The 22,900-nt window shown below is 34.4% G+C and overlaps 3 protein-coding genes across 4 annotated transcripts; 1 reads left to right on the forward strand and 2 right to left on the reverse strand.

The window, feature by feature from the left end:
- Positions 1-1,014: 1,014 nt before the first annotated feature.
- On the reverse strand, positions 1,015-5,041 carry LOC120276807. Of its 2 annotated transcripts, XM_039283520.1 has the most exons (3): positions 4,903-5,041; positions 2,328-2,734; positions 1,015-1,541 (listed from the first exon to the last, which is right to left on the reverse strand). In XM_039283520.1, exons 2-3 carry the CDS (start codon positions 2,709-2,711, stop codon positions 1,179-1,181), a joined length of 747 nt encoding a protein of 248 aa, XP_039139454.1. In that variant the 5' UTR covers positions 2,712-2,734; positions 4,903-5,041; the 3' UTR covers positions 1,015-1,178. The 2 variants fall into 2 exon arrangements, with proteins under 2 accessions (XP_039139454.1, XP_039139453.1); XM_039283519.1 differs by lacking the exon at positions 4,903-5,041 and having other exon boundaries at positions 2,328-2,813.
- Positions 4,904-6,366, forward strand: LOC120276806 (pentatricopeptide repeat-containing protein At2g15980). Its single transcript, XM_039283518.1, has one exon. The coding sequence runs from the start codon at positions 4,925-4,927 to the stop codon at positions 6,350-6,352; it is 1,428 nt and encodes a 475-aa protein (XP_039139452.1). The 5' UTR covers positions 4,904-4,924; the 3' UTR covers positions 6,353-6,366.
- Positions 6,323-18,299, reverse strand: LOC120276805 (exocyst complex component SEC3A-like). Its single transcript, XM_039283517.1, has 25 exons — positions 18,022-18,299; positions 17,089-17,165; positions 16,585-16,665; positions 16,368-16,435; positions 16,166-16,268; positions 15,413-15,558; positions 15,109-15,226; positions 14,565-14,669; positions 13,049-13,150; positions 12,813-12,950; positions 12,207-12,335; positions 12,042-12,122; positions 11,866-11,940; positions 11,393-11,566; positions 11,173-11,308; positions 11,019-11,083; positions 10,410-10,580; positions 10,240-10,319; positions 8,791-8,872; positions 8,504-8,601; positions 8,241-8,349; positions 8,044-8,112; positions 7,192-7,257; positions 7,027-7,116; positions 6,323-6,637 (listed from the first exon to the last, which is right to left on the reverse strand). Exons 1-25 carry the CDS (start codon positions 18,197-18,199, stop codon positions 6,527-6,529), a joined length of 2,652 nt encoding a protein of 883 aa, XP_039139451.1. The 5' UTR covers positions 18,200-18,299; the 3' UTR covers positions 6,323-6,526.
- Between the last annotated feature and the right edge of the window lie 4,601 nt (positions 18,300-22,900).

Raw genomic sequence — 22,900 nt, forward strand, 5'->3', positions numbered from 1 at the left:
TCCTGAAAAAAATGGAGGGATATTGATATTTTTAAGAATTTTTTTAATTTATTTTCTTTATTTTCTGACGTGGCAGCGCCAGGTCCTTGTTTGGGGATTCTCGTGGTCCCACTCTTCATCTTCAAGGCCGTGATGGGTCCGGGTCCGGGTCCGGGCCCGGGCCGGGCCATTTCAATGAATTAAATTTCCAATTTGGACTGGATTTACTAGATTTATGATATTTTCATTTGAGTCCCTTGGTGTCTGATATTTTTTTTTAGTCCTTCTCCAATTAATATTTCATAAAAAATTGTTTCTCATACATTTGTTTGAAAAAAAAAATCTCCCAACTAGAGTTTCTAGATCATCCCATTAGCATAGGCGACCCTAAAGAGACAACAATAGTTAGTGAAACAATCATCCTCATGTACTCCATCACCCCTTCCTTTAAAATGTTTTAGGATTTTATTTTATTTTTATTTTTTTTTTTTTTTTGCCTGTTGTTGTTTGTTCTTACAGTCTATTTGTCAGTCATCCACTCCTAGTGGGCTCCTCTATTATGTCCTCTCTTGTTTTTCTGTAATTTTGATCTCAGTTTGCATTTGTATTTTAATCTTAAACATATGATTTACCCATTTTATTAAAAAAAACATAATATAATTTTTATACACTCTTCTAAAAATGAGTAACCATAAAACGGGGCCTTTTCTAAATATCATATTTACTTATATAGCTAAAAACACTTCCTTGATATTTATAATATTAAAAATTAATATAAAATTAAATTAATTAATTATCGACACTTATCCATGAATGTGAAATGATAGTTTTTTCAACGAATTTCTCGTTAAAAGGAGGTAAAAAAATATTATTAATATTATTATTACAGGAGTATATTAGTTACACATTTTAGTAGTAAAATTTATAATTTCACTTATCTTTTGGGTGATTTAATCACTAACATATCTTATAGTAATTACAACACCACCAAAGTTCCTGATTTCAATTATTCATAAAATTCAATGCTAAACAACATTCACATAACAACCACCACAATTTGCATTCCAATTAAAAACCATAACATTCCAAACCATATAAACAAAACCACTTAGGATATAACCTACAATAAAAACCATTTTGATTAGCTACAAACAAGTATCATTAAGTATATATACACAATACATAGAAAACACTAAAGATCAAACCCTAGGAATAAAAGAACCAATAACACCAGCAATAACAGCCGTTGGATCACCAAGAACAGCAGAGATGATGAACTGCAAAGCAAGCCCAGCCAATTCACAGCATCTCTTCACTTTCCCTTTGCTCCTATGGTGGTTAATTTTGGCCCCTCTAATGCATGGAATCTTAGTGTTGTTCCCCATGAAACCCTTGGTCATTGTTCCATTACTTCCATGGCCACCACCTCCAAAGTATATATCATGCCAACTATCAAGTAACATCTCCATCACACAAGATACATGCAGGTTGTATTTCTTGCAACTGCTCCTGTATGTCCAGCTGTTTCCTTTCCTCCCACATTTATGACATGCACCTCCGACCTTCAAAACAAGTTTCAAAAGATACCGATATAAATACAATGCTCTCCGCATGTGTTATGTTAAAATAACTAATAGTTCCACATCAGTTAATTTGGAAAATATGGATTTAAATATATAAACCGGGGTTTCTCATCATATCATAATAACATGTACTACAGCTTGTAGTTATTGTATATTAGGTAGTCATTTTTGTTAGTCACAATGTATTGGTTCTGATATGATGTATATGTCTTGAGCTTGAAGTTCATGGGGACATTCATGAATAGACTCTCTTTTACACTTTTGCTTTTGCTAGTGCTTTGTTGAAGCATTTCTTTTTCACTTTTCTCAATCTAGGATTCAATTTGTCACTTGTAAAACTTGTAATTACTTGCGTATCTTCTAAAAACAAGAATTTAACCAGTATGCAAAGCATTTATCCTGCATACATCTTCCTGAAAGAGAAAATTGCTTATATACCCTGGTACAAGTGGATAATTGCTAATATCTCCTAATCAAAATTTAAAGTTATCTTTACAGACATACTCTCATAAACCACTAATATTCGCTTATCCAACTACTCTTTATCTTCTTTTTGCTACAGAGTGAAGTGTAGTTTGCTCTTTTCCTTTCTAAAACCAGTAATTGAATAAAATGACTGAAAAACACTATTCACATATATAAAAACCATACTCAAAATTGCATCCAAACACTAGAACAAGAGATAAACTAAAAGCTTGAATGACATGAAAATTTGGAAATTGTGCAGAATACTGAGTCACTGTTGAAAAGTTCATATAGACATACCTTGCGGTAGAGGTAAAGCTTCAAATCTCCAGCATCAAGCACATAAGGCAGGTTAGCACAGCAGGGATGAAGATCAAACCCACAAGAACGGCAATGGTAGACAAACCCATTTACATCCTTCTCACAAGCATTGCAATACCTCGGCAAGTGCCCCGGTGGCCGGGCCATGAACTGGAACTCACACTTTCTGTAGAAAGGGTGGTGAACAACAGTGGCTGCCGTCGGTAAGGCACAATGTTTGTGAAGATCATAGTCACAGACACTGCATTTGAACCGAGAACCTATGCCTACCTCTTTGCATCCATCACACTTGAACGGCACCTCTACGTACTCACACCGAAGCTTGTGAGGATGGCTAAAGTGCATGATCTCTCCGTACTTCATGCTTCTCAATGAGGAAGAACAATCTATCAATTGTAAAAATTAAACAGTTATATATTACTCGTTGTAGTGTTTGGTGATTCATCCTTAGAGGTTGTTTCAGATATATATATATATATATATGGTTTGAGGTTGAGGCTTGAGTAACAAGGTTGTTGGCATATATTCTTGAAGATGGTGATGAGTCCCTGATTAGAGGATGGTTAGTGAACAAAGATGATAGGCATAGAGAATCAAAATATTCTTGTGTTTGATGGAGTTTTGATACCATTCTCATGTTAATGCTAGCTAAGAAACACTGCTGTTAAGATACAGAATAAATGAGTGCTTACTTTGCTAAAAGAAAAAAAAAAAATGGGGTTTCCTAGTATTAGTAGATGATTCTTAGGTGCTGTCTCATAATTCCAAGATTATATGTAAGATAAGAATTAATTAAGTTCAACATGAGGATCCACATTTGTTCTTGTGTTTTTTGGCAAGCTTATCATCTTTTCTTTTATAAAGAAATTGATATAATTTGGTTTGATCTCTTTCTAATGAAATATTCCTTGTTATTACTGGAAAGAATACTGGAAAGAATAATCACTAAATCAATGGCTAATTCTCAAAGAACTTACTGTTAAAAAAATACAATCTTATCATATTCTTTAAGGAAAAAAATCTAGGATAGAGATAGATGAGCATTGTTCTGCCAGTATGATAAGAATATTATCAACTGTGTCATATGATAATGTTTGTCAAGATAATAAGAAGAAAAAAATTTTAAAAAAAATATCAATCCTAAAGGACTCTATATATCTAAATCTGGGCCTAAGTTTTGCGAAAACTTTAATCAGAGTATTACTACTTTATTTTTTAAAAAGCAATGTATTTATTTGTTTTTAGTCCAAAAACAAAAGCCTATAGGTTGAATTTTGGCAAAAATTATTCCCTGATTAAGAGCCAAGCAAGAATAATTCAGCAAATTAATAGTGACTAGAAATAACACCAAATCCTAATGTTCTTAATATTCCTCTCTTTTTCTCCCTTTTCCTCTCTCTAAAACAAGAATTGGTTCCTTTGTCTGGTTGGGTCAGCAAATGCTTTAGAAAAAGGAAAGTCACTAGAAATAATTGTGATACAAAAGCACAAGGGAATAATAAAATTAACACCAAACCTTGCTATTATCCTTTTGCTTGGATTCCACCTATCAAAGCCTTGTACCAATGCCAATGAAAGTCTTATCAATTAGTTGAGAACTAACCAATTAAAACAACACTCATTTCTGTAACTAGTTGAGAATTAGTTTATTGTAACTTAAATGTGTGTGTTTGTGTGTCCTGCTGAATTATTTTGAACTTAATTGTTAGAATTTTTTGTAAATTTAAAGTTTTAAAGCAACAAAGTATTATTCAAAATTGTTTTAACATGAGTCAGTCATCAGTAATCTAAGCATGAATACATTTTCCTTGAAAACTTAAATTGATTTCCAGATGAATAGTTGGATTTCATTGTTAACCCATTAATAAACTGTTTATCAACATAAAAAGATCCGAAATAACCCCGCCAGTTCGACTAGAAAAACTAAAAACCGATCATGAGGTCAGTCTGGTCATGGCCCTTCAAAACCATTAAATGAACTATTTTATTAACTATGCATTTTTGACTATTTTATTTGATTAGAAAGAATTTATTTGAATTATTAACTAGAAAGCATGGACACTCCTGAAGCTTATCGTATCCGTATTGGTACCTATGTTCACACAGCCACACCATGAACACCGTCAGACACTCATGCATGCAGTTTCTGAACAACTATACTATAATAATTATAAATATATCACATTTTATCATTATTAATTATTATAATATTTTTTATATTTTATCTTTGATCCTGTTCAACTCGTCAACCATTGTTGTGAACCCTTGACCATGAGTTTTGCCTGTCAATGTCCATCTTATTCAAATCTACCATTATTTTGTCATTTAATTCCTGGATATTTAGTTATTTATACACAAAAAGAAAATATCATTTTTTTTCTATTTTCCATTTTTATTTTCTTATTTGCCCGTATTTTTTTTTATTCCAGCCCATTATAAGAATAATTTTATCATTATGCAAGAAATAAGCAGTTTTTTATATTTAAAAAAAAAATCAATTTCAATAAACAAAGGGGGCTTTTTGCTTAAAAAAAAAAAAGACGTTCATACGCACCAGTGAAGTTCTATGCTTCTAAATGGCGGCGATCTCACGGTCAAAACCCAAACGCCTCCTCTCCATCCTGTCATCCTGTTCGTCCATCTCCTCATCATCACCACACTCTTACGATCCCGAAGCAGACCGCAACGAAACCCTAATCTCCACCGCCATCTCCATCCTCAAAGAACACCGATCACGCTCCCGCTGGTCCCAGCTCAAAGCCATCCTTCCCTCCACCGGCATCCCCCCTTCCGCCATCGTCCGCATCCTCTCCGCCCTCCGCAACCGCCCCCACCTCGCCCTCGCCTTCTTCACCTTCTCCCGTTGCAACGACCTCCTCTCCTTCTCCGCCGCCGCCCACATCGCCGCCCGCTCACGTCTCCGCCCCGCCGCCCTCCGCCTTCTCAGCTCCGCCGTCCGCCTCTACGATTCCCCGGCGATCTTCGAAACCCTAACCAGGACCTACCGCTCCTTCGACTCTGCCCCCTTCGTCTTCGATCTCCTCATCTTAGCCTATCTCGATGCAAAGAAACTCGATCGTGCGGTCTACATCACCCGGCTTCTCCTATCCCGAGGCATCCATCCCTTGCTGTCTACCTCCAACTCCTTGATCCGATCCGTCGCCAAGCTTAACGGGTCGGATGCGGGTCTCGGACTCTACCAAGAACTATTCGGATCCGATAATCCAAGAGTATCACCCAACGTTCAAATCTTCAACACTCTCTTACTAGCTTTGTACCAAGACCGGCAATCGGATCGGGTGCATGAAATCCGGGTCGAGATGGAGAAGCTTCGGGTGGATCCGAACGTGTTCACGTATAGCATTTTGTTAGCGGGTCTGTGTGAGGATGGTAAGAGGATCCGAGAAGCGAAGGAGTTATGGGACGAGATGGCGGGAAAAGGAATCAAACCTGATATCATGGCCTTCAATGCCATGATCAACGGTTACTGTAAAGCGGGTGAGATGGAAATGGCCGAAGAGTTGCATCGGGATATGGTTTTGAATGGGATTGATGCCACGTGTACGACTTATGAGCATTTGATCAGGGGGCATTGTGAGGTTGGTGATCTCGAGACAGGTATGGTGTTGTACAAGGATATGAAGAGGAAAGGGTTTGGGGCTGGGGTTGAGGTTGTAGATGAGGTGCTTGATGAAATGTGTAAAAGAGATAGGGTTGATGAAGGGTTAGTGATTTTGAGGAAGGAGATGAAGAGAGAGGGCTTTAGTCCGAGCCGGAGAAGTTACGAGATACTGATCAGAGGTTTTTGTGAGAGAGGGATGATGGAGATAGCAGCGAAGCTTCAGGCGGAGATGGCCGGGCGAGGGTTTGAAGCCGATAAGAAGGTTTATGATGCTTTTGTGGAAGGGTATAGAAGGATTGGCGATGAAGAGAAAGTGATGAGGTTGTGTGATGAGATGAATCACATGATCACATTCAAAGAATCAGTGACTGAAATACATTGAATCATAGTTCTGGTTCATGTATGAGATGAAATTTTGTTGTTCTACAATCCAACTGATGGAGCAAAATGAATGATAAGAAGCAAGAAATTATACAAATGAGAAGAGCAAATAGAAAGAAATAGGAAAAGATAAAACAATATATGACCATTTTGTTGAGGAATCTTGGTTACATATTTACATAGATGCAAGAAGATCTCTCATCTCTGCCACTGAAGGGACGGTCTCATTCGGGTATATTCTTGTGACAAGTTGAACAAAACTTTCGTATTTATCTAGAAACTCTTTCTGCAATGCCAAGATGAAAAAAGTCATTTGATGCTCTAATACTATGTTATTTCGATTGATTCATGCGATCTTCATTGCCATTTATGTTAAGGCAGCATGAGTAACAAATTACATGAACTTACCTCACATCAGCGCGACGAAGTTACACTTTTTAACTCTGAACTATATATGAACTTAAGAATAGTTACTTGAATGCATCGTGTATAAGTTTTAATTTGTTCATTTCTATAGTCCATCTTTTTCTTTATGTCTAGCAAAAGTAAACACCTCATGACACATATCAGCTATTATGCTTGAAAGCCTTAAGTGAGCATTGCCAAACAAACAAGAAACTTCCTATACATGGCATCAAAATAAGAAAATTCAAAATAATTTTTTTTTGAAAATACCTTGCATTTATCCCACAAAGAAGGCAGCAACTCCTCTGATGTTAAATTCTTTTGCAACTTCCTATACATGGCATTGATTGACTTGTCAACCTATCAGAATGAAAAGAGAAATATTAACAATCCCGTTGCGAGGAAGCCATGCATCATAAAGTATATCTCTCTTACAGAAGATAAGCTGGCTTTCAGTGTTTTCCTAAGATCCATTCTCGACAATCCCAGTTGGAAAGGAATCTGTAAGCATAATCCCATCAGTTATTACTGAAGTAAAAGAATATTCACCAAAAGTTGTTAAATCACATTCCACATAGAGCAGTGAAATAAATGTCTGAACAAAAGAGCATATGGTGCACCAATAGTATGGACATACACACACGTGCACACATGCTTGTATATAAATGTATGCATGCACCAAGAAAACACAGCCACGTAGTATTTCGCCTTAGTTTTAAAAAGCCTGCTGATTTCTTATTGCAGTTCTATAAAAGAGAAGGTTCAGTTCAATGTTACAAGGTATAATTATCACTAGAGTAGACGCTTTCTCAACATACAAGGTCGTCTGTACAGCTAGTTTTTCCCCTTTCCATATGGCTAATGTTGTTGGCAATGGAAGTGACTCCTTTAGGTTATGATTATGATAGCAAATATGCAAGACATGGGCTGGAGATAGATTATAGCATTAGAGTGCACTGCAATTCAAAATTGGCAACCAAGTTGGCTAGGTTAAGGTACAGTAATCAAACGCCAAATTGAGAATTTTGAAACAAGTGAGAACTTCTGTTAATACTGAAAGTTAAGTCAAATAAATGACAGACAACTAGCTTACTTTGGTCACTAAGTGGTTATCTGACTCTGAGCTCTAAGCATAAACTCTGATTTATTATGCTGTAAACTTTGTATACTTTTTCAGTAGTGTAGTTCCAAATTTGGAGTTGTGAACTAATGAAAAGCACCACGTTTCTGAGAACTAACAAGAATTTTTGGTAAACAACATAAAGAAGATGTTTCACAGTTAATTACCTCCTCGGGTGTGATTGTGTACATCAAATCTTCTATTTTCCGAGCAAACTGGAATAATTTTTCAAATTGCTGAAAAAGTATGATATTGTAAATGAATCAATATCTCTCAAATATAAATAAAGACTTAAAGATCCAGAGAAGGGGAGGGTATAGATAAAATTTAATATCACAAAATTCTTCAGGGTGATAGAACTTACAACGTAAATGATCATGCTGATATGGCGTGTACAAGCTTGCTCGTATGATTCACTAGCCTGGTGATAGAACTTTGCAAGTGTTGGTACTACATTGGCCAAATCATAAAGGCTGGAAGTCAAAGGAAGTGCAGTCTATTAGAACATCTAATTGTGCTACAGATATTAAAGGAGGTTAATCATGACATGACAGATTAAGAAAAGTAAAATGAAAGAGAATTTTTATATACTGACTATAGTAGACAATGATGGAAACTGCACATAACCTGTTCTGAAAAGCTGCATAATTCTCTAGAAGTAAAATGTCAGCATATTTTGAGTCTGCTTGAGCAATCTTTTCCAATGTTGCAAACATCGTGCTTACCTGTTCCAATATCATTAGCATCCATTTCATCAACTTATAAAAAAAATAATAGAAAAAACCTAGAGGAACTCTTCAGCTGTCATTGAAAAGTTAGGAGTTCAGAAATCAGTCAGGATGGCATTGTTAAAGTGAGGTCAGCAAGCTGATAAAACTCTAAGCTAAAGTGAGGTCAGTGTTTCACATTCTCACAATTTTCCCATATGATTGATCAACCAAATCCCTCGATTGCCCCTGGATGTATTGCTCCATCCTTGTCGCAAGCGTAGCAAACCTACAAACAAAAGGAGAAAAAAAAAATGGAATATTCATATAAGATCAATAATGCTCAGTTTAATCTTAATCTCAACAACATGTTTAACCATAAAGCAAATTAAGACAAGAACATTATAGGGCCTACACAGAATCCAATATCAGAAATCAATTATATGATAATGAATGATGGTGTATTTTGTATTAAGTAGAACAAACTACTCAAGTGATCCGTAAAAACCGGATTATATAGACTACTAAAATATGGAATAATGTGACTGCACAAGCACAACCCAATTCCCTGAACCCCATGTTACAACCCACTGATAGGTAGGGGCATGCATTCATTCAGTTCAAGTTTAAAAAAAATAAATAAATAAATGAAAATTTTCGGTTTTCATACTTTTTAATACCGAACTGACCAATATTTTGAATAAACAGAAAACCAAACTGACCATTTGAAGTTCAGTCAGCTCAGTTATTACAGTTGCAGTTTTTCACAATATTGATTTCTACAAAATTTTGGGCCGGTTTGGTTATTTCAGTTTATTCTGTTTGGTTTTCAAGAGACGAAGGCTTGGGTCTCCAAGCCTTTGAGAGGATAGGCCAAAATTTTTTTATTCAGTTTATAAGTAGTTCCCAAGTTAAACCTTTTAAGGTTTAACTTGTTCAGTGGGTTCAGTGGGTTCAGCACCTCAGGTTGAATTTATAAAACCCAAAATTGAACAACTGCATGCACCGAAATATCAAAATACTAAACTGAACAAACTGATGTAAATATCAAATCAAACCAAATACACTAAATTGACTAATTTTGGTTGATTAATATGGCTTGAACCAAATAGCACACAAGACTACTAATAGGAGGAAACAAACAGAACACATCAGTGAAAGTAAAGACCACTTCTGAGGCACCCTTGTGGGATCCTAGTCACTGCTTAAGATGTCTAGAATATGATGCAACTCAAAAGCAGGCTAAAAGGATACACGACGACAGTGATGTTTGTGGTAGTATTAATACGTAGACATCAAATAGTTGGGATAATGACAATTAATGTACAAGCATAAAAGCACACAATATAGAAAGTGAACAGAAAAACAGAGAAGGTTCAAGGGCATTAAAATTTGGCAGCTATAGAAATTATGGATTAGGATGGACATATTTGCTGGTATCAAACATAGCCTATTTTTTAAGTAACGTTTTAGACTTCTAATGTCTTTATTCAATTATATTTTAAGTCTTTGAAGTTAGCACCTAGTAGCAGCAATAGGCTGACATATTCTAACTGAGGAAAAGACTTGTGAGATCAAACTCATTCTTCAAGCCTTAGCCTAGAGATAAAGAAAAACCAGATTACAATTTAAAGATTAAAATTTCCTCAAGTTTACCTTTGGATATAAGATAGCTGTCCCATTTGTCGGACATTACGCTCATTTCTCTCTATCTGATGGCAAGCTTCTTCAACAAACTAAGAACACAAGAAGTTACCATAATGAGAGCATTACCAAATGTTCCAAGCAGTTGATCCATGAAAGTGTAAACATCAAACAAAGCTTACCCTGCCAAACTGCATTGAAATTCTGGACTCCAAATCATCAAGTAGCTGACGCACAAATCCTGCTGCATCAGCCTTCTGTCCAGAAAGATAACGCTCCGTGATACCATGCATTGAAATACAACGCAATGGATCAATCTTGTACGCCCAGTCCACCACGGCATAAAAGTCCTCCTAGAAAACCGGATTATGATGAGTATTGTAACTCAGAATCCTAGTTAACAAGGGCATAACATAGCTAAAGAGATGACAACAAAAGGCTTGAACTATGAATTTCGCCAGAAATGTCTTTATATAACTTTCTGAAAGCAAAGTTTTGGTAACCTAAATGAACCAATAAAAGATTAATGGAATGCATAGAAGTGTAAATTGGCAAACTGGTAAAAACCTATGAAAATCATCCAAGAACTAACCTATCTTCTTAAACTGTTCTATAACAGTACATGGGAAAACATTCAGTTTGCTTGCATCATGTATAATCTACACCATATAAAACTTCAACTCAACAATATAAAGCTGTAATGTGCTTTATAAATTCAAAGGATTCACAAAGACAGGCCAAACTAAAGACATGTATATAACTTACGTGAAATATACAGAAACCAAACTCACCTGAATTCCATCAAGTAACTCTTGAAGAGCTTCATTTAATGTTCCCAACTCAGAGGAACTATTACCTAGAGAAAGAAATGTAAGACTCTCGTGGAAAACATCAGACATGAAATATATATATAGGGTAAATTGGAGAGAAAGGAAAGACAATTACTCGGGCTGACATCACTGCCATATGCAGCCATGAGGCTCATATCATCATCATTTGTTTGATTGCCATCTGAGCCAATTTTGACAGGCGGGATGAGTGCAGGAACTTCAAAGCACATAAAATGTGCAAAGAAAGAGCTCTGCAACAAGAAAATAACTCATACTTTACAACCAACAGAGGAATTCGTTATACAATACAATTCTTGAACAAATAGGAAGAAAACCTCATCCACAAGAAGGGGAATGAAAATTGTTAGCATCTTTGAATATGCTTCAGAAACTGTAGCAGTATCAGAACTATTTGCAGTCTGGTTGGAGCCGGTAGAAGCCTCAAGCCAACCTGTTGGGTTTCTTGATGCCTTTGTACTGGCGCGCAGTTCATTTGCAAATTCCCGTGCCTGGAAATAAGAAAAAGCTCAACAAAATCAATGTTAAAAAAATGTAGGGCACTTGGAGAATTGTTTTTATAATCATAATCAGTAGAACTACACACAATAAGACACCATATGGAAGCTATGGAGCAGAAACCACAAATGACCAGAAGAGGTTCATTATTACAGTAGATTTTCTTACAATTTAGATCCACACACTTTCCAGGTGTCGCTGACAGAAAAGGCTCTATTATCAGGCAAATTACATTACGCATCTAAACATGACAGCTCAACATAAATACATAAAAAATGTTTCCATTTCTAACCTCACGACGAAGTAGCAGGTTGAGGGAATGACAGTAAGCCTTTCTCAAAGGGCCCAAGCAGTCCTTGTCAAGACTCTGAAAATTGTATACAATATAACACAATCAGATTAAAAAAAAAAACTATAGCAAGCACCTGACAATTTCCATTTAATTTGTTGTTTTCAACAATTTAGAACCTTCAAGTGCTGCAGAAGCCGTGCATAGGTCCGACATTTGTACCTCAGATCCGCATGATCAGGCCTCTTCAACTGTCCTCTCTGCATGGTTTGAAAAAAACCCTCAGATTTAAATGTCAAAATTTATTGGTGTAAACTGCTAAAAAAATTTAGCTGTAAATTTACCTGTGAAAAATAACTCTTGTCGCTTATCATAAAATCTACTAAACTGGCAAAATAGTTCCTTAAGAACTCTGATGCCCGACGAACAAAAGTGCTCTTTAACTTTTCTAATTCAGCACGTTTTTCCTTAACCTGTGCAATCATTTTAAACATAATGTGTCAATATCAATGATTGACTTGTTAAAGGAACAATGAGTAGCACTAAATAAATTGGAGTAGCATTTCAGGGAAATTGAATCTATTGACCTAAGCTCAATTTCAATTATTGCCCATGTCTATTTCATTGTTTTGAGTCTTATATTAGGATTTGAAGGAAGATAAAAGAATAGGAGAATACTCTTCAACTACTTGTCAGTAATTATTGTAAAAAAAAAGGCTCCAAATACTTATCTCCAATAGCAGTTTATTTCCAGCATATAATATATTCGTTTGCCAGCAGAATATGTAGTGTGGCTATGCATCAAAGAGCTATTTGGTATGACATAAAGAAAGTAAGTGATATCTTTCATGCAAAAATGGATTACTTCTTCATTCTGTGCAGCCAAAAGAAAAGTGATGCATCCCTGACCAGGAATAATTGGCATTTCAAACAAGAGATAGCACACATACAGCTCGCATGTTAGCATAGCATGGATTCAGATTTGGCACTTCAAGGTTACGAATTGCACCCGTTAACCATTCACATGCTTCCACATTCTTAAGCATCCGCGCTTCATCGAAGGAACCACTAGTCAAAGATGCTGCATACTGCCATAAGTGTCACAAGGTAAACCAGCCAACATCAATATTTAAAAATGAGAAACTTAGAATCATTTCCTCCAATACTATACAGATAATAAAAGTACCTCAGAAGGAATACGCAGGCACTCAAGCAATTTATCGAGCTCCTCAATGAGTGCTTTGTTATTTACAGACTGCATTTCTAAATTGTTATTACGAGATTCTATCTGCAGTACATAACGAAGCAATATTAGATAACTTTACCACAATGATAAATCTGAAGGAACTGTCAGCAGTGAACATTTCAGTGACATCAAACATTGGAAATCCTTCATTATTAACGAACTCCCACTTTCAAGAGAGATTCTAGTCTAGAGCAAATGAGTTAAAAAGAAAAGTCATTTGATAAAAGCAAACCATTGGACAAAGAGTTACAAAGAGACATAATGTCATACAGTAAGGAAATAAGGAAATCATGGATAACAGAAAGAAGAAAGACTAAGAGTCCATATGCAAAAAATGAGAGTGTACTTTGGGTCCTCAAATCACCTTGAACACCTTCTAGCCCAAATCAATGTAAAGAATGGAAAAGAAGAGACAGAGAAGCGAAGCCCCAGAGAAATCTCATATGTTTGTCATCCAGGGCATACATTAATTACAATCTACACAGAATCCCAAGTAAACCTAAAATAGAATGATGACAATTTTAGAACTTATCAAACTTTATCCGTATCCAGATCGGGAGTAACACGACATAAAACATATTCTTGATAAACCATTTAATGAGTTCGACAAACAACTTTAAGGGAGACCAAAAAAGAAACTCAACATTGTATGAAAGTTGGGTAATATGATGCAACAGCATCACAGAGAAGCATGATTCATGTAATTCATATCACATCAGGCATATAAGGTTTGAACAATTGCAGCCTGGCGTACATAACACAGTTTTAGCTAGGTTTCAATAAGCACAAGAGGTAAGTGGCTCGAAAACTTGTTTAGAACAGGCAGGATAAGTAATAGTTTATTCTACAAGAATATCATAAAAGAAGTTTAGTAGAATGATTCAACATATGGCAGTTTCAAGGTTTATGCAGGATAACTGAACCTAGGGTTGCAGGCAATTCCACCTAGATGTGCATATATCCAATCAAACTTGTGATAAAAATAATTTTAGAATTGAGTGAAAAATCTGAATTAATACTCTCACACTTACATAACCTTGCGAATTTGCCAAGCCACTTACTAATAGAGATACTAAAATGAGAGCAGATATAGTTGTCTAGAATTCATAAATAAGAGCTTAACTTGAGTTGGGTCTGAAGAACAAATCATAGAACTCATTCATAGAAGATTCAGTTAATAAAATTTAAGCATGTTGATTCTGATGACAATAAGGTTAGTTGCTCATAAAAATCAATAAGAAGGCACATCATGCCTTCTTAGTCACAAATTGATACCAATAGTCTCCAGAATGAAGGACACTGTGACAACATTTATAAGTATCACAGGCTAAAACACTATAAGAATATGTATGCACTATGAGAAAACTTCCAAAAAATAATAAGAACCATATAATTGAATTCTCATGAAACTTCTTTATTCTAGCTGAAAATGACAGCGCAGTTTCTTGAATTATACCGATTCAATATCCTCTCTCATATGCCTGAGCTTTACATTGAAAATCCGGAGCCACTCATCCATATCATCAACACATGCAGTGGCAGATTCTAGCCCCTGTAATACCTGCACAATTAAATAAATGAAATGATTCAGAAACATTTATAAGTTGCAATATAAATGAACACTTTTCAAAAGGCATATCATTATAAAAAGGATGACAAGAAGAAAATGAAGCTCTTGTTCCTATCAAGTTTCATCTTATTGGGATTCAGAAGAGACTGTAAGCAGGCAAACTGGTGATATAGCCTCAGGTACAGTAGATTAATACAAATTGGCATCTGATAAGGTCTTATACTGTCATAGTCAAACTACTCTGGAAGGCATTAGTAGTGGCTTGTTTTCATGTAAGTTCAGTCATGCATGAAGGCTTGAATCACTATCTGTATGACATACTACACATTCTGACATCTATTCAGTAATACATGGTTACTCCATTTTACCTCAATATAATAGATAAAATAGACATCAGGAACTAGCCATAAAAGTCCTAAGGGAGGGATACCTCTTCTATTAGGGGTTCACTTTCCAAAAGGGCATGGACATTTGCAGCTTCCAACGCAAGAAGCTCCCTCTTCAACCTCTCTGAAAATGCCTCCGCTTCTCCAATCCCCATAACATACCTGCATGGAATGAACTCTTAGATGTCTGTCCAAAATTAAGAACATCTGATGATGACATAGGCAAGTCAAGAAAAAAAGAAGCAAAAATCACATAATAGATGGTCTCATTTGGATTACTATCTGCAGAAATAAGTGATATCATAACAAAAGAATAATATACAAGAAGAAGCAAAAGATAAGACTTACGTGCCAAGTAGAGCCTCCATGTCCTCCTCTTCAGCTTGTGAAACAAGATCATTCTCAACGGTAACTTTGGAATCAGTTGGTGTCAAAACAGATGCAACTGGGCCATCTCTTGTGGTTACTTGATCAGTAATTGCAGGTTTGTTCTCCTGAACCAGTTTGATATACATGATGGTGAATAAATAGTATGATTATGGTGATGACTGATGATGTAAAATTTATTCTATGCCACAAAAGTAGACTACAAGAATGTCCAACTTAAAGCCTTTTATGACTGCACTTGCAACCATGGAAATAAAATTCACATCACCTCTACCTACTGAAGAGCACACTCTCACAAGTAACCTTCTTACATGATGTTTCCTTCTATATCATAAGACTTCTACATGTGTTCCAGCCTAAGTCATAAAAATATTAGAAGGTATATCCATAATTTTAATTTTAGATGTACACTGTTTAATAATGATTAAAAAATAAGCCTTACACAGTTTGCTTTGTGCCCTTGACATAAAGTGTATTACTCTAACCATACTTCAAACATTGACATTAACTACAAAATCCTGATAGAAGAATTCTACTTAACCAAATCTCACACTCCATCCAGTAAAAAGTGTTTTGATTTCCTTAATCCCTACATTCATTCGAACAATAGATCTATAAACAACTGCCACTTAGCCAGAAATAATGGTCAAACCAAAATTGTTTATGACAATGAGATACAAGAAAAAAGAATAAGAAGAAGAAGAAAGTATGTACCTTAGCCCACAGAGCCATCTCAACAATGTCTATACCAACAACTTTGGGAAGGCGGCCTAACATCTCTTTACACATGTTTAGAATGCCATGAAGAAGCCGGTTCCTACTCAAGAAAAGCAAGACAACCAGAATTTATATTCATTGTAATATAAGTGATCTCTTTATCATCCTAAATATCGCTGATACTCTTGCTGATACTCACCTGTCATCTGTATTATGCATTGTCCATTGTGGAGGTGCAACACTTTGGCTTCTGAGGTTGTCAAATCCCTGGACCAGAAACACACTACACAATGAATTTCTTCATAGTTGGAGGGTCTAAATACAAAGGAAAGTTTAGTATGTTATTAAATCAATAGAGTATTTAGAGCGTGAAACCTCATCAAATGAAGTAGAGGTGCAGAACAAGAGACGCTTACCAGCATAAAGGTGCAGCCAGTAGGATCATTTGCAATCACCTCCACTTTTGAAAGATGCTTCAGCTTGTAAAGTTTTGCAGGCTATGTATGCAAGAAATTTATGAACAATATTCAGCACTAAATTAAGTTCATACTATAAGACTAAAGTAGAATGATTAGTTATGCTGTAATGATAATAATAAGAAAGTTAAATTTAAAATTTCTAGGTGCAGCCAACAACTTGCGATGAAGATCCTCCTTCCCTTTTCTTTTAGTTTTGTTTATTATCAAACATGATGTCAGTGAGCTTTAATTGTAAATATGACAAAGAAGGCCATTTTCATGATTACTTAGGGGGGAAAAACTGTAGATCTTAAAATTATCACCAAATTATTTGGAAGCATGTGGATTCCAAAACAGCCACCAAAACATGGTACTAAATATAAGGTAACACAACAAAGCTGAAAGATCTAACGACAGCAGAATTTATCTATAGATATGACTCTTTGCAGGAAATAAAATCACCTCAAGAACACCACCAGCAGAATACTTCAAAATACGCAGAAAAGCTTTAGGCTTTGGACCTTGTGATGAACGTTTCACTGCAAAAATTGCAGGAATTAAGCATGTGCCACATTTCAACCATAAGGGAAGTAATTACACTCACAGATATCATAAAGCAAAATACAAGAACTCAGCACTATGTAGACAACTTGTACAGAACCTCAACATGTGAAAATAAAGATACTTGTGAGTGAACTAATTTTCTGATAAAATCTCAGAAGGATTTCAAATTACATGATGATTCACAAGGGTAGACTTGAATGATTTAGGCTGAGGTAATGAAAAAAAAAAAAATCCCACCTCCCTGTCTCCTACATAACATTAAAACACTCTGTTTCTTCCCAATATTTCTATGGATATGTTTTTCAGCATAAAAGTGCAATTTATAGGAGCAGCATTTAAATCCAAGTTAGAAAAATTTATCATTCCATGTGAAACGAATTCTATTATTCAAAATTAATCATTAATTTCCCTTTGTATATACTTCTTCCAGTGATACACAAGAAACTAGAAGCAGACCATTTAAAACCCAAGACTCCAAGATCCCACTTTTCAAGAGAAAACACTCCAACCATTGGACTAACAAACCCAAGTAACTACCTGAAATAGTGCATCATGCTCCTTGAGCCGAGGTAGTGTTTTCACACCAGGATACAGCGATCCCTACCTCAATCTCCAGTGTCAAAGACGTCAAAAGGAGCTAGCTAATGTCTCATCTAAACCAACAAAATCAAACTCAGTGCTTCCTTGTCTGCGGAAGCACAAACCTCACAGATCTTCAAGATCAAGCAATAACGCCAAATCAACTCAATCTAAACAAAGAATTCCTACCAATAATGAAGATCACTAAGCCCCAACACTAAGTTCATCAGAAGATAAAGATCAAGATCAAACCTGTGAGGGCGAGGACCCGGGGTTTGGCCATTCGAGAACCGAGCCCAGCCTTGTTCCAGATGCCTCGGCTCTTGGAGACCTTGATGCAGAGCATGGCCCGCTCCTTGGTCACTCCGCCATCGATGGCCACCTCACAAGCCCTGATAATCCCGGTGTTCTCCGTCCCCTGGTTCGCCATGGCCGCCGGCGTTCTCCGGCGATCTAGGGCTCCGCGGGAAAGAAACGCGGTGCGAGATCTCGGGGAAACGTCAACAGTGAAAATTGGTCCTTGAGAACTCCTGTCCGAAGTAGAGAAGAAATCTAGTTATTTTATAGCTTGAGTGAAGTTACCTTTTTACCCTTATATAACCAAATTTTCTCGGTTTAAGCTCTTTTATAGATGTGTTTGGTTTGCGGAAATAAAGGCCGAGTGAGAGCGAATACGACATTTTTATTTGCTTGATTTATTAAAATAGAAGTTGAAATAGGTAAATTATCACTATCAAGCACGAAGATTTTTTATTCCCCAACTTCAAAAAAAATTTAATTAAAGTAAAATTTTGATATTACACTTCGGCCATGTGGGTCATTAAAATCACTTGTGCCGTTATATTATTTTAATAAATGTAGTTTATCTATATTTTCAAAATAATAAATAAATAAATAAAAATTAAAAAAAATTAAAATTACCTATTTTTATTTTTTTTAATCTTTTCTTCTTTATTTTTTTTTTTCCATTTTTTATCTTTATTATTTTTTATGGTTTTATTATGTTTTATAGTTTATTTTTTCATCATTTATTTATTTATTTTCCTTTTTTATCTTTTTTATTATTAAACAATATTTTTAAAAAAATAATATATTAAATAAACAAATAATTTTACCCCATTATAAAGTGGTGAGTGGAACTTCACTTCCATTATTTTTAAATTTTTATTTTTACTAATCAAACTAAAAAGTTGTTGATAATTTGACACTTTTCCTTTCAATCATACGCACTAAACTGAAGACTTTCAATTGAAACTTTCACTTCCACCGAGTGGTTGAAGTTTCACTTTAAGATTTCCACAACTTCTTTGGATTACTTCCAAACCAAACACTTACATGTACTAAAATTTACTTAAAAGGATTTAAAAAAAATGTATTTTATAATTTTTGTATTACTTCAACATAGCAATGAAGGTTTGAGAATCTTATAACTTATATGGGAAGTCATATGTTCAAATCCCGCCTTACACATAATTAGTGGTTTGTCGATATTATTTGTTATTAGTCCTCATATGGGTCCTCTATGCAAAGAATAGTATATTCTTCCTTCCAAGATTATATAGTAAATGATTTATTCGAAGAAGGCATCAAGCTAAAATAAATAGTGCACTTTCATATTTGACTTTCATGTTTGGTGGCGCTTGTCACCTTTATAAAAAATTGAATTACATATATACCCTCACATAAATTATATATTTAACGAGAATTCAAGCTAATAACATACCATATGATGGACTGACATGGAAAATGTGTTTTGGATGACACACAAAAGTTATGCATGGTTATTTAATATATATTAAATTTAGTTAATTACTTATTATTATTCAATAAATCATGAAAATTGATTTTTTTTTTTTTTTATGCATTTTCTATATATGTTTGTATATAATATATGTCTCTCTCTAAAGTGTAACAACTCAAGTATAAGTTATGCATTCATCTATTTTATATGATTATTTTTTATGTCTTTTGAATGGGTAAAATATTAATTATGTTGTGCGATAACTGGATAACTCTAGTTAATTATGGTGAGTGCTTATGCGAAAATCTCAATTTTTTTTTTACTCTTATACCAAAAAAACTAAACTTTACAATAATAAATGTGTAACTTTGTAATTTTATGGGATATATATATATAAATAAATTTTTATAAATTTATTTAATTATTTAACACTTAATAAAAAATACTCCCTTCATTTTTTATTACTTGTAGTAAAAAAAAACAGAAAAAAAAAATTTAAAATGTAACAAGTAAAAAAGAATAAAGAGTAAAAAAAAATATCAGGTTAATTAATTTATAAATTTTGTGCAAGTGATCCTTAATTTTACAAGATAATTAAATTAGAGGATTTTGTAGGGATAATTAATGCAAAATTATCCTCATTTTTAAATTTTGCACTTTACAGGCCCTTCAATGAGGGAGGCCACTAGCAATTAGAAAAATAAAATTATCAGATAAGATCTGATAATGCCTTAGAATTAAGGTGAAGTGAGTTCTTCACCAAGTTAATGTTTTTGTATCCATAGAATTAATAATAATTTTATTCTTGTATAAAATTGTGATTTTATGAACTGAATTAACAACTCCATAAATATTACAAGATATTTCTTTTTGTTATCATTCAATTAGTCAATTGATTTATAAAATAGAAACAGTGTGATAATTATATAAAATATATATTAAAAAATCCAATAATATTACTTGTTTTCAAATCAAGAAATTAACAATTTAATTGAGAAACCAGGAACAATGTCACTAGAGCTTCCATGCACTTTATACCAGTTTGCACTTTAGAAACTTTTTAGTGGTCTTTGCTATTATGTTAATCACTGATTAATAACAAAAAAACAACTATTATCAATAAAGTTCTTTAGGAGCCATATGGTTTGTGGTAATAACATATTATCATAACAAGATTACCATTGTAATATAAGTGAGAATGTTATATGGTTGGGAATATTACGGTAATTTGATATAATCATGTTTGGTTGAGAACTCTTATTATCGGGAATAATTCATTGCCATGTTTGGTTGTTATAGTAATCAATTTACTAAAATATAAAAAATTATAAAATTATCACGGTACTCCAAGATAAACACCAAATTTGGTGATAATAGGATTACCAATTTTTTTAGTAATATTTATAAATTAGTAATGTGATATTACCATCCAAATTACCACCGGTGTAATGTCAAACGTGGTAATATTTTTAAATTACCACGTAACACGTGGTAATATTTCTACATTACTGCGAACCAAACGGCCCCTTAATGTATGTTAGGTAATTTTTTTTTTAAAACCTCTAATAAAAATTTTATTTTTTCAGCATCAATCAATAATTATCAACTGTGCACTTTGAAGCAAGCATGTTGTTGATGTCATTTTTCTGTGTCATGAAGTTTTTAGTTGTTGATTTTTTTTTTTCCTAACATGAGCGGCTAGGTCACTAAGAAAGACAAGAGCGTGCACAAATTTCGGCAAAGCAAGTGGGGACAGACCTGTGCACATATAGACGCTGGAACCACCCACACACGACTACTACTCATACTCCCAGAAATATGCTATCACCCATAATTTGAACTCTCACCATTTGTAAAGGATTCTAATAAGGATCAAACTATCAATAGACCACTTGGCAGTTGGTGTTTTTGATGTTTTATTATTGAAGTTGCGTCGAACATACATAGTGAACTAGCTTTTTTATGGATATTTGGATTGGAATGGGTTTTAGAAGCATTTTATTGGGCCATGTTGCAACATTTAAGATCATTTTATTATCATGAATAAATTAAAAAAAAATTCAATGATTCATAAACAATCAGTCCTTACAAAAGTAGAGTTTTGATATTATATGCATAAATTACCAAGTGCAATGCTCTCAAGAGGTATTATTACCAAATAAGAGTTTGAAAGGTATATGAAGCTGAACACCCAAGATTGTAATGTTGTAGAAGTTTGGTAATTTTGGTGAAGGCATTGGAGGAAATGTGAAGTCAGGTAGTTTCATATTATCCAACTTCGGTAATGTCGAGATGTCGGGAATTCCGGCAGGAAGAGACGTTGCAAATTCCGTCATGTTCATCTGTGCCGGAGGCTCTGATAGATATCTTGCAGCAAAACAGTAATTTGCATGAATTGTTAATGCGCAAAGAAAAGTTACAATGAGTAAAACATTCTTGTTGGGCATGGCTACTGATGATGGTGATGAAGAAATCCTTAGAAAATGTTTGTTGTTAGTGAAAAAATATAGATTCAATGAGCATTACATGGTGCTTGGATTAGACAATCACTGTTGCTATATTTGTAATCAAGTTGTTTAAATATTGAGGATGAGAGTAATTTCTGCAACTTTCTTACTTTTAACAATCTAAGTTTGTTAGGGATCATCAATTGAGGTTGCAAACTGATTCTGCAAATAAAGTAGAAAATTTTCAGCAGTTTTAATGTGTGGCTAGCAAGGAAGTATGGAAAATTATTTGTGTTAATAGAGATATTTGAAGATTACTTATATATATATAATAACTAATAAGGTTGCAGAAATTCCAGGCTTTGATTATATATGCATAACAAAATTATTATTTTAATGCTAGCCCTGCCCTCTTTTTTTTTCTTCATGCCCCACCTCACCCTCGCCCCGCCCCGGCCCCGTTTTTCTTTTTTCTTATTCATAAAACAACCCCGCCCCGCCCCTAATTATAAATAAGTAAGTACAATTCATAAAAATATTTATAAAATAGAATTTTTTATAAAACATATACTTATAGAAATAATCTGAATCTATTGAAATTTTAAAGAAAATTTTCATTTACAACTATACTATATAATATTTATTAATAAGTTAAATTAAGGTAAAAAAACCTTGCCCCGCCCTGTGCCCTGATTTTCAAAAAAGAAAAAAAATTACCCTATTCAGGACATATCGGGTCGAAAACCACGGATCGGGGTGAAAATTGCTATCTTTAATCACATAAGTGAGTATTGTATCATTTTGTCCATTTGACAGCAATGTATTTTTCTTTCACTTTCATGACCATGAAACAAGTAGGACCAATTTTGACTTAGAACTCATAAACTTTTACAGAAGATGCAACATACCATTAAATTGAAATCACACAAATCAATATATGTAC

This window comes from Dioscorea cayenensis, chromosome 15, assembly GCF_009730915.1.
Source record: "Dioscorea cayenensis subsp. rotundata cultivar TDr96_F1 chromosome 15, TDr96_F1_v2_PseudoChromosome.rev07_lg8_w22 25.fasta, whole genome shotgun sequence".
Taxonomy (NCBI): domain Eukaryota; kingdom Viridiplantae; phylum Streptophyta; class Magnoliopsida; order Dioscoreales; family Dioscoreaceae; genus Dioscorea; species Dioscorea cayenensis.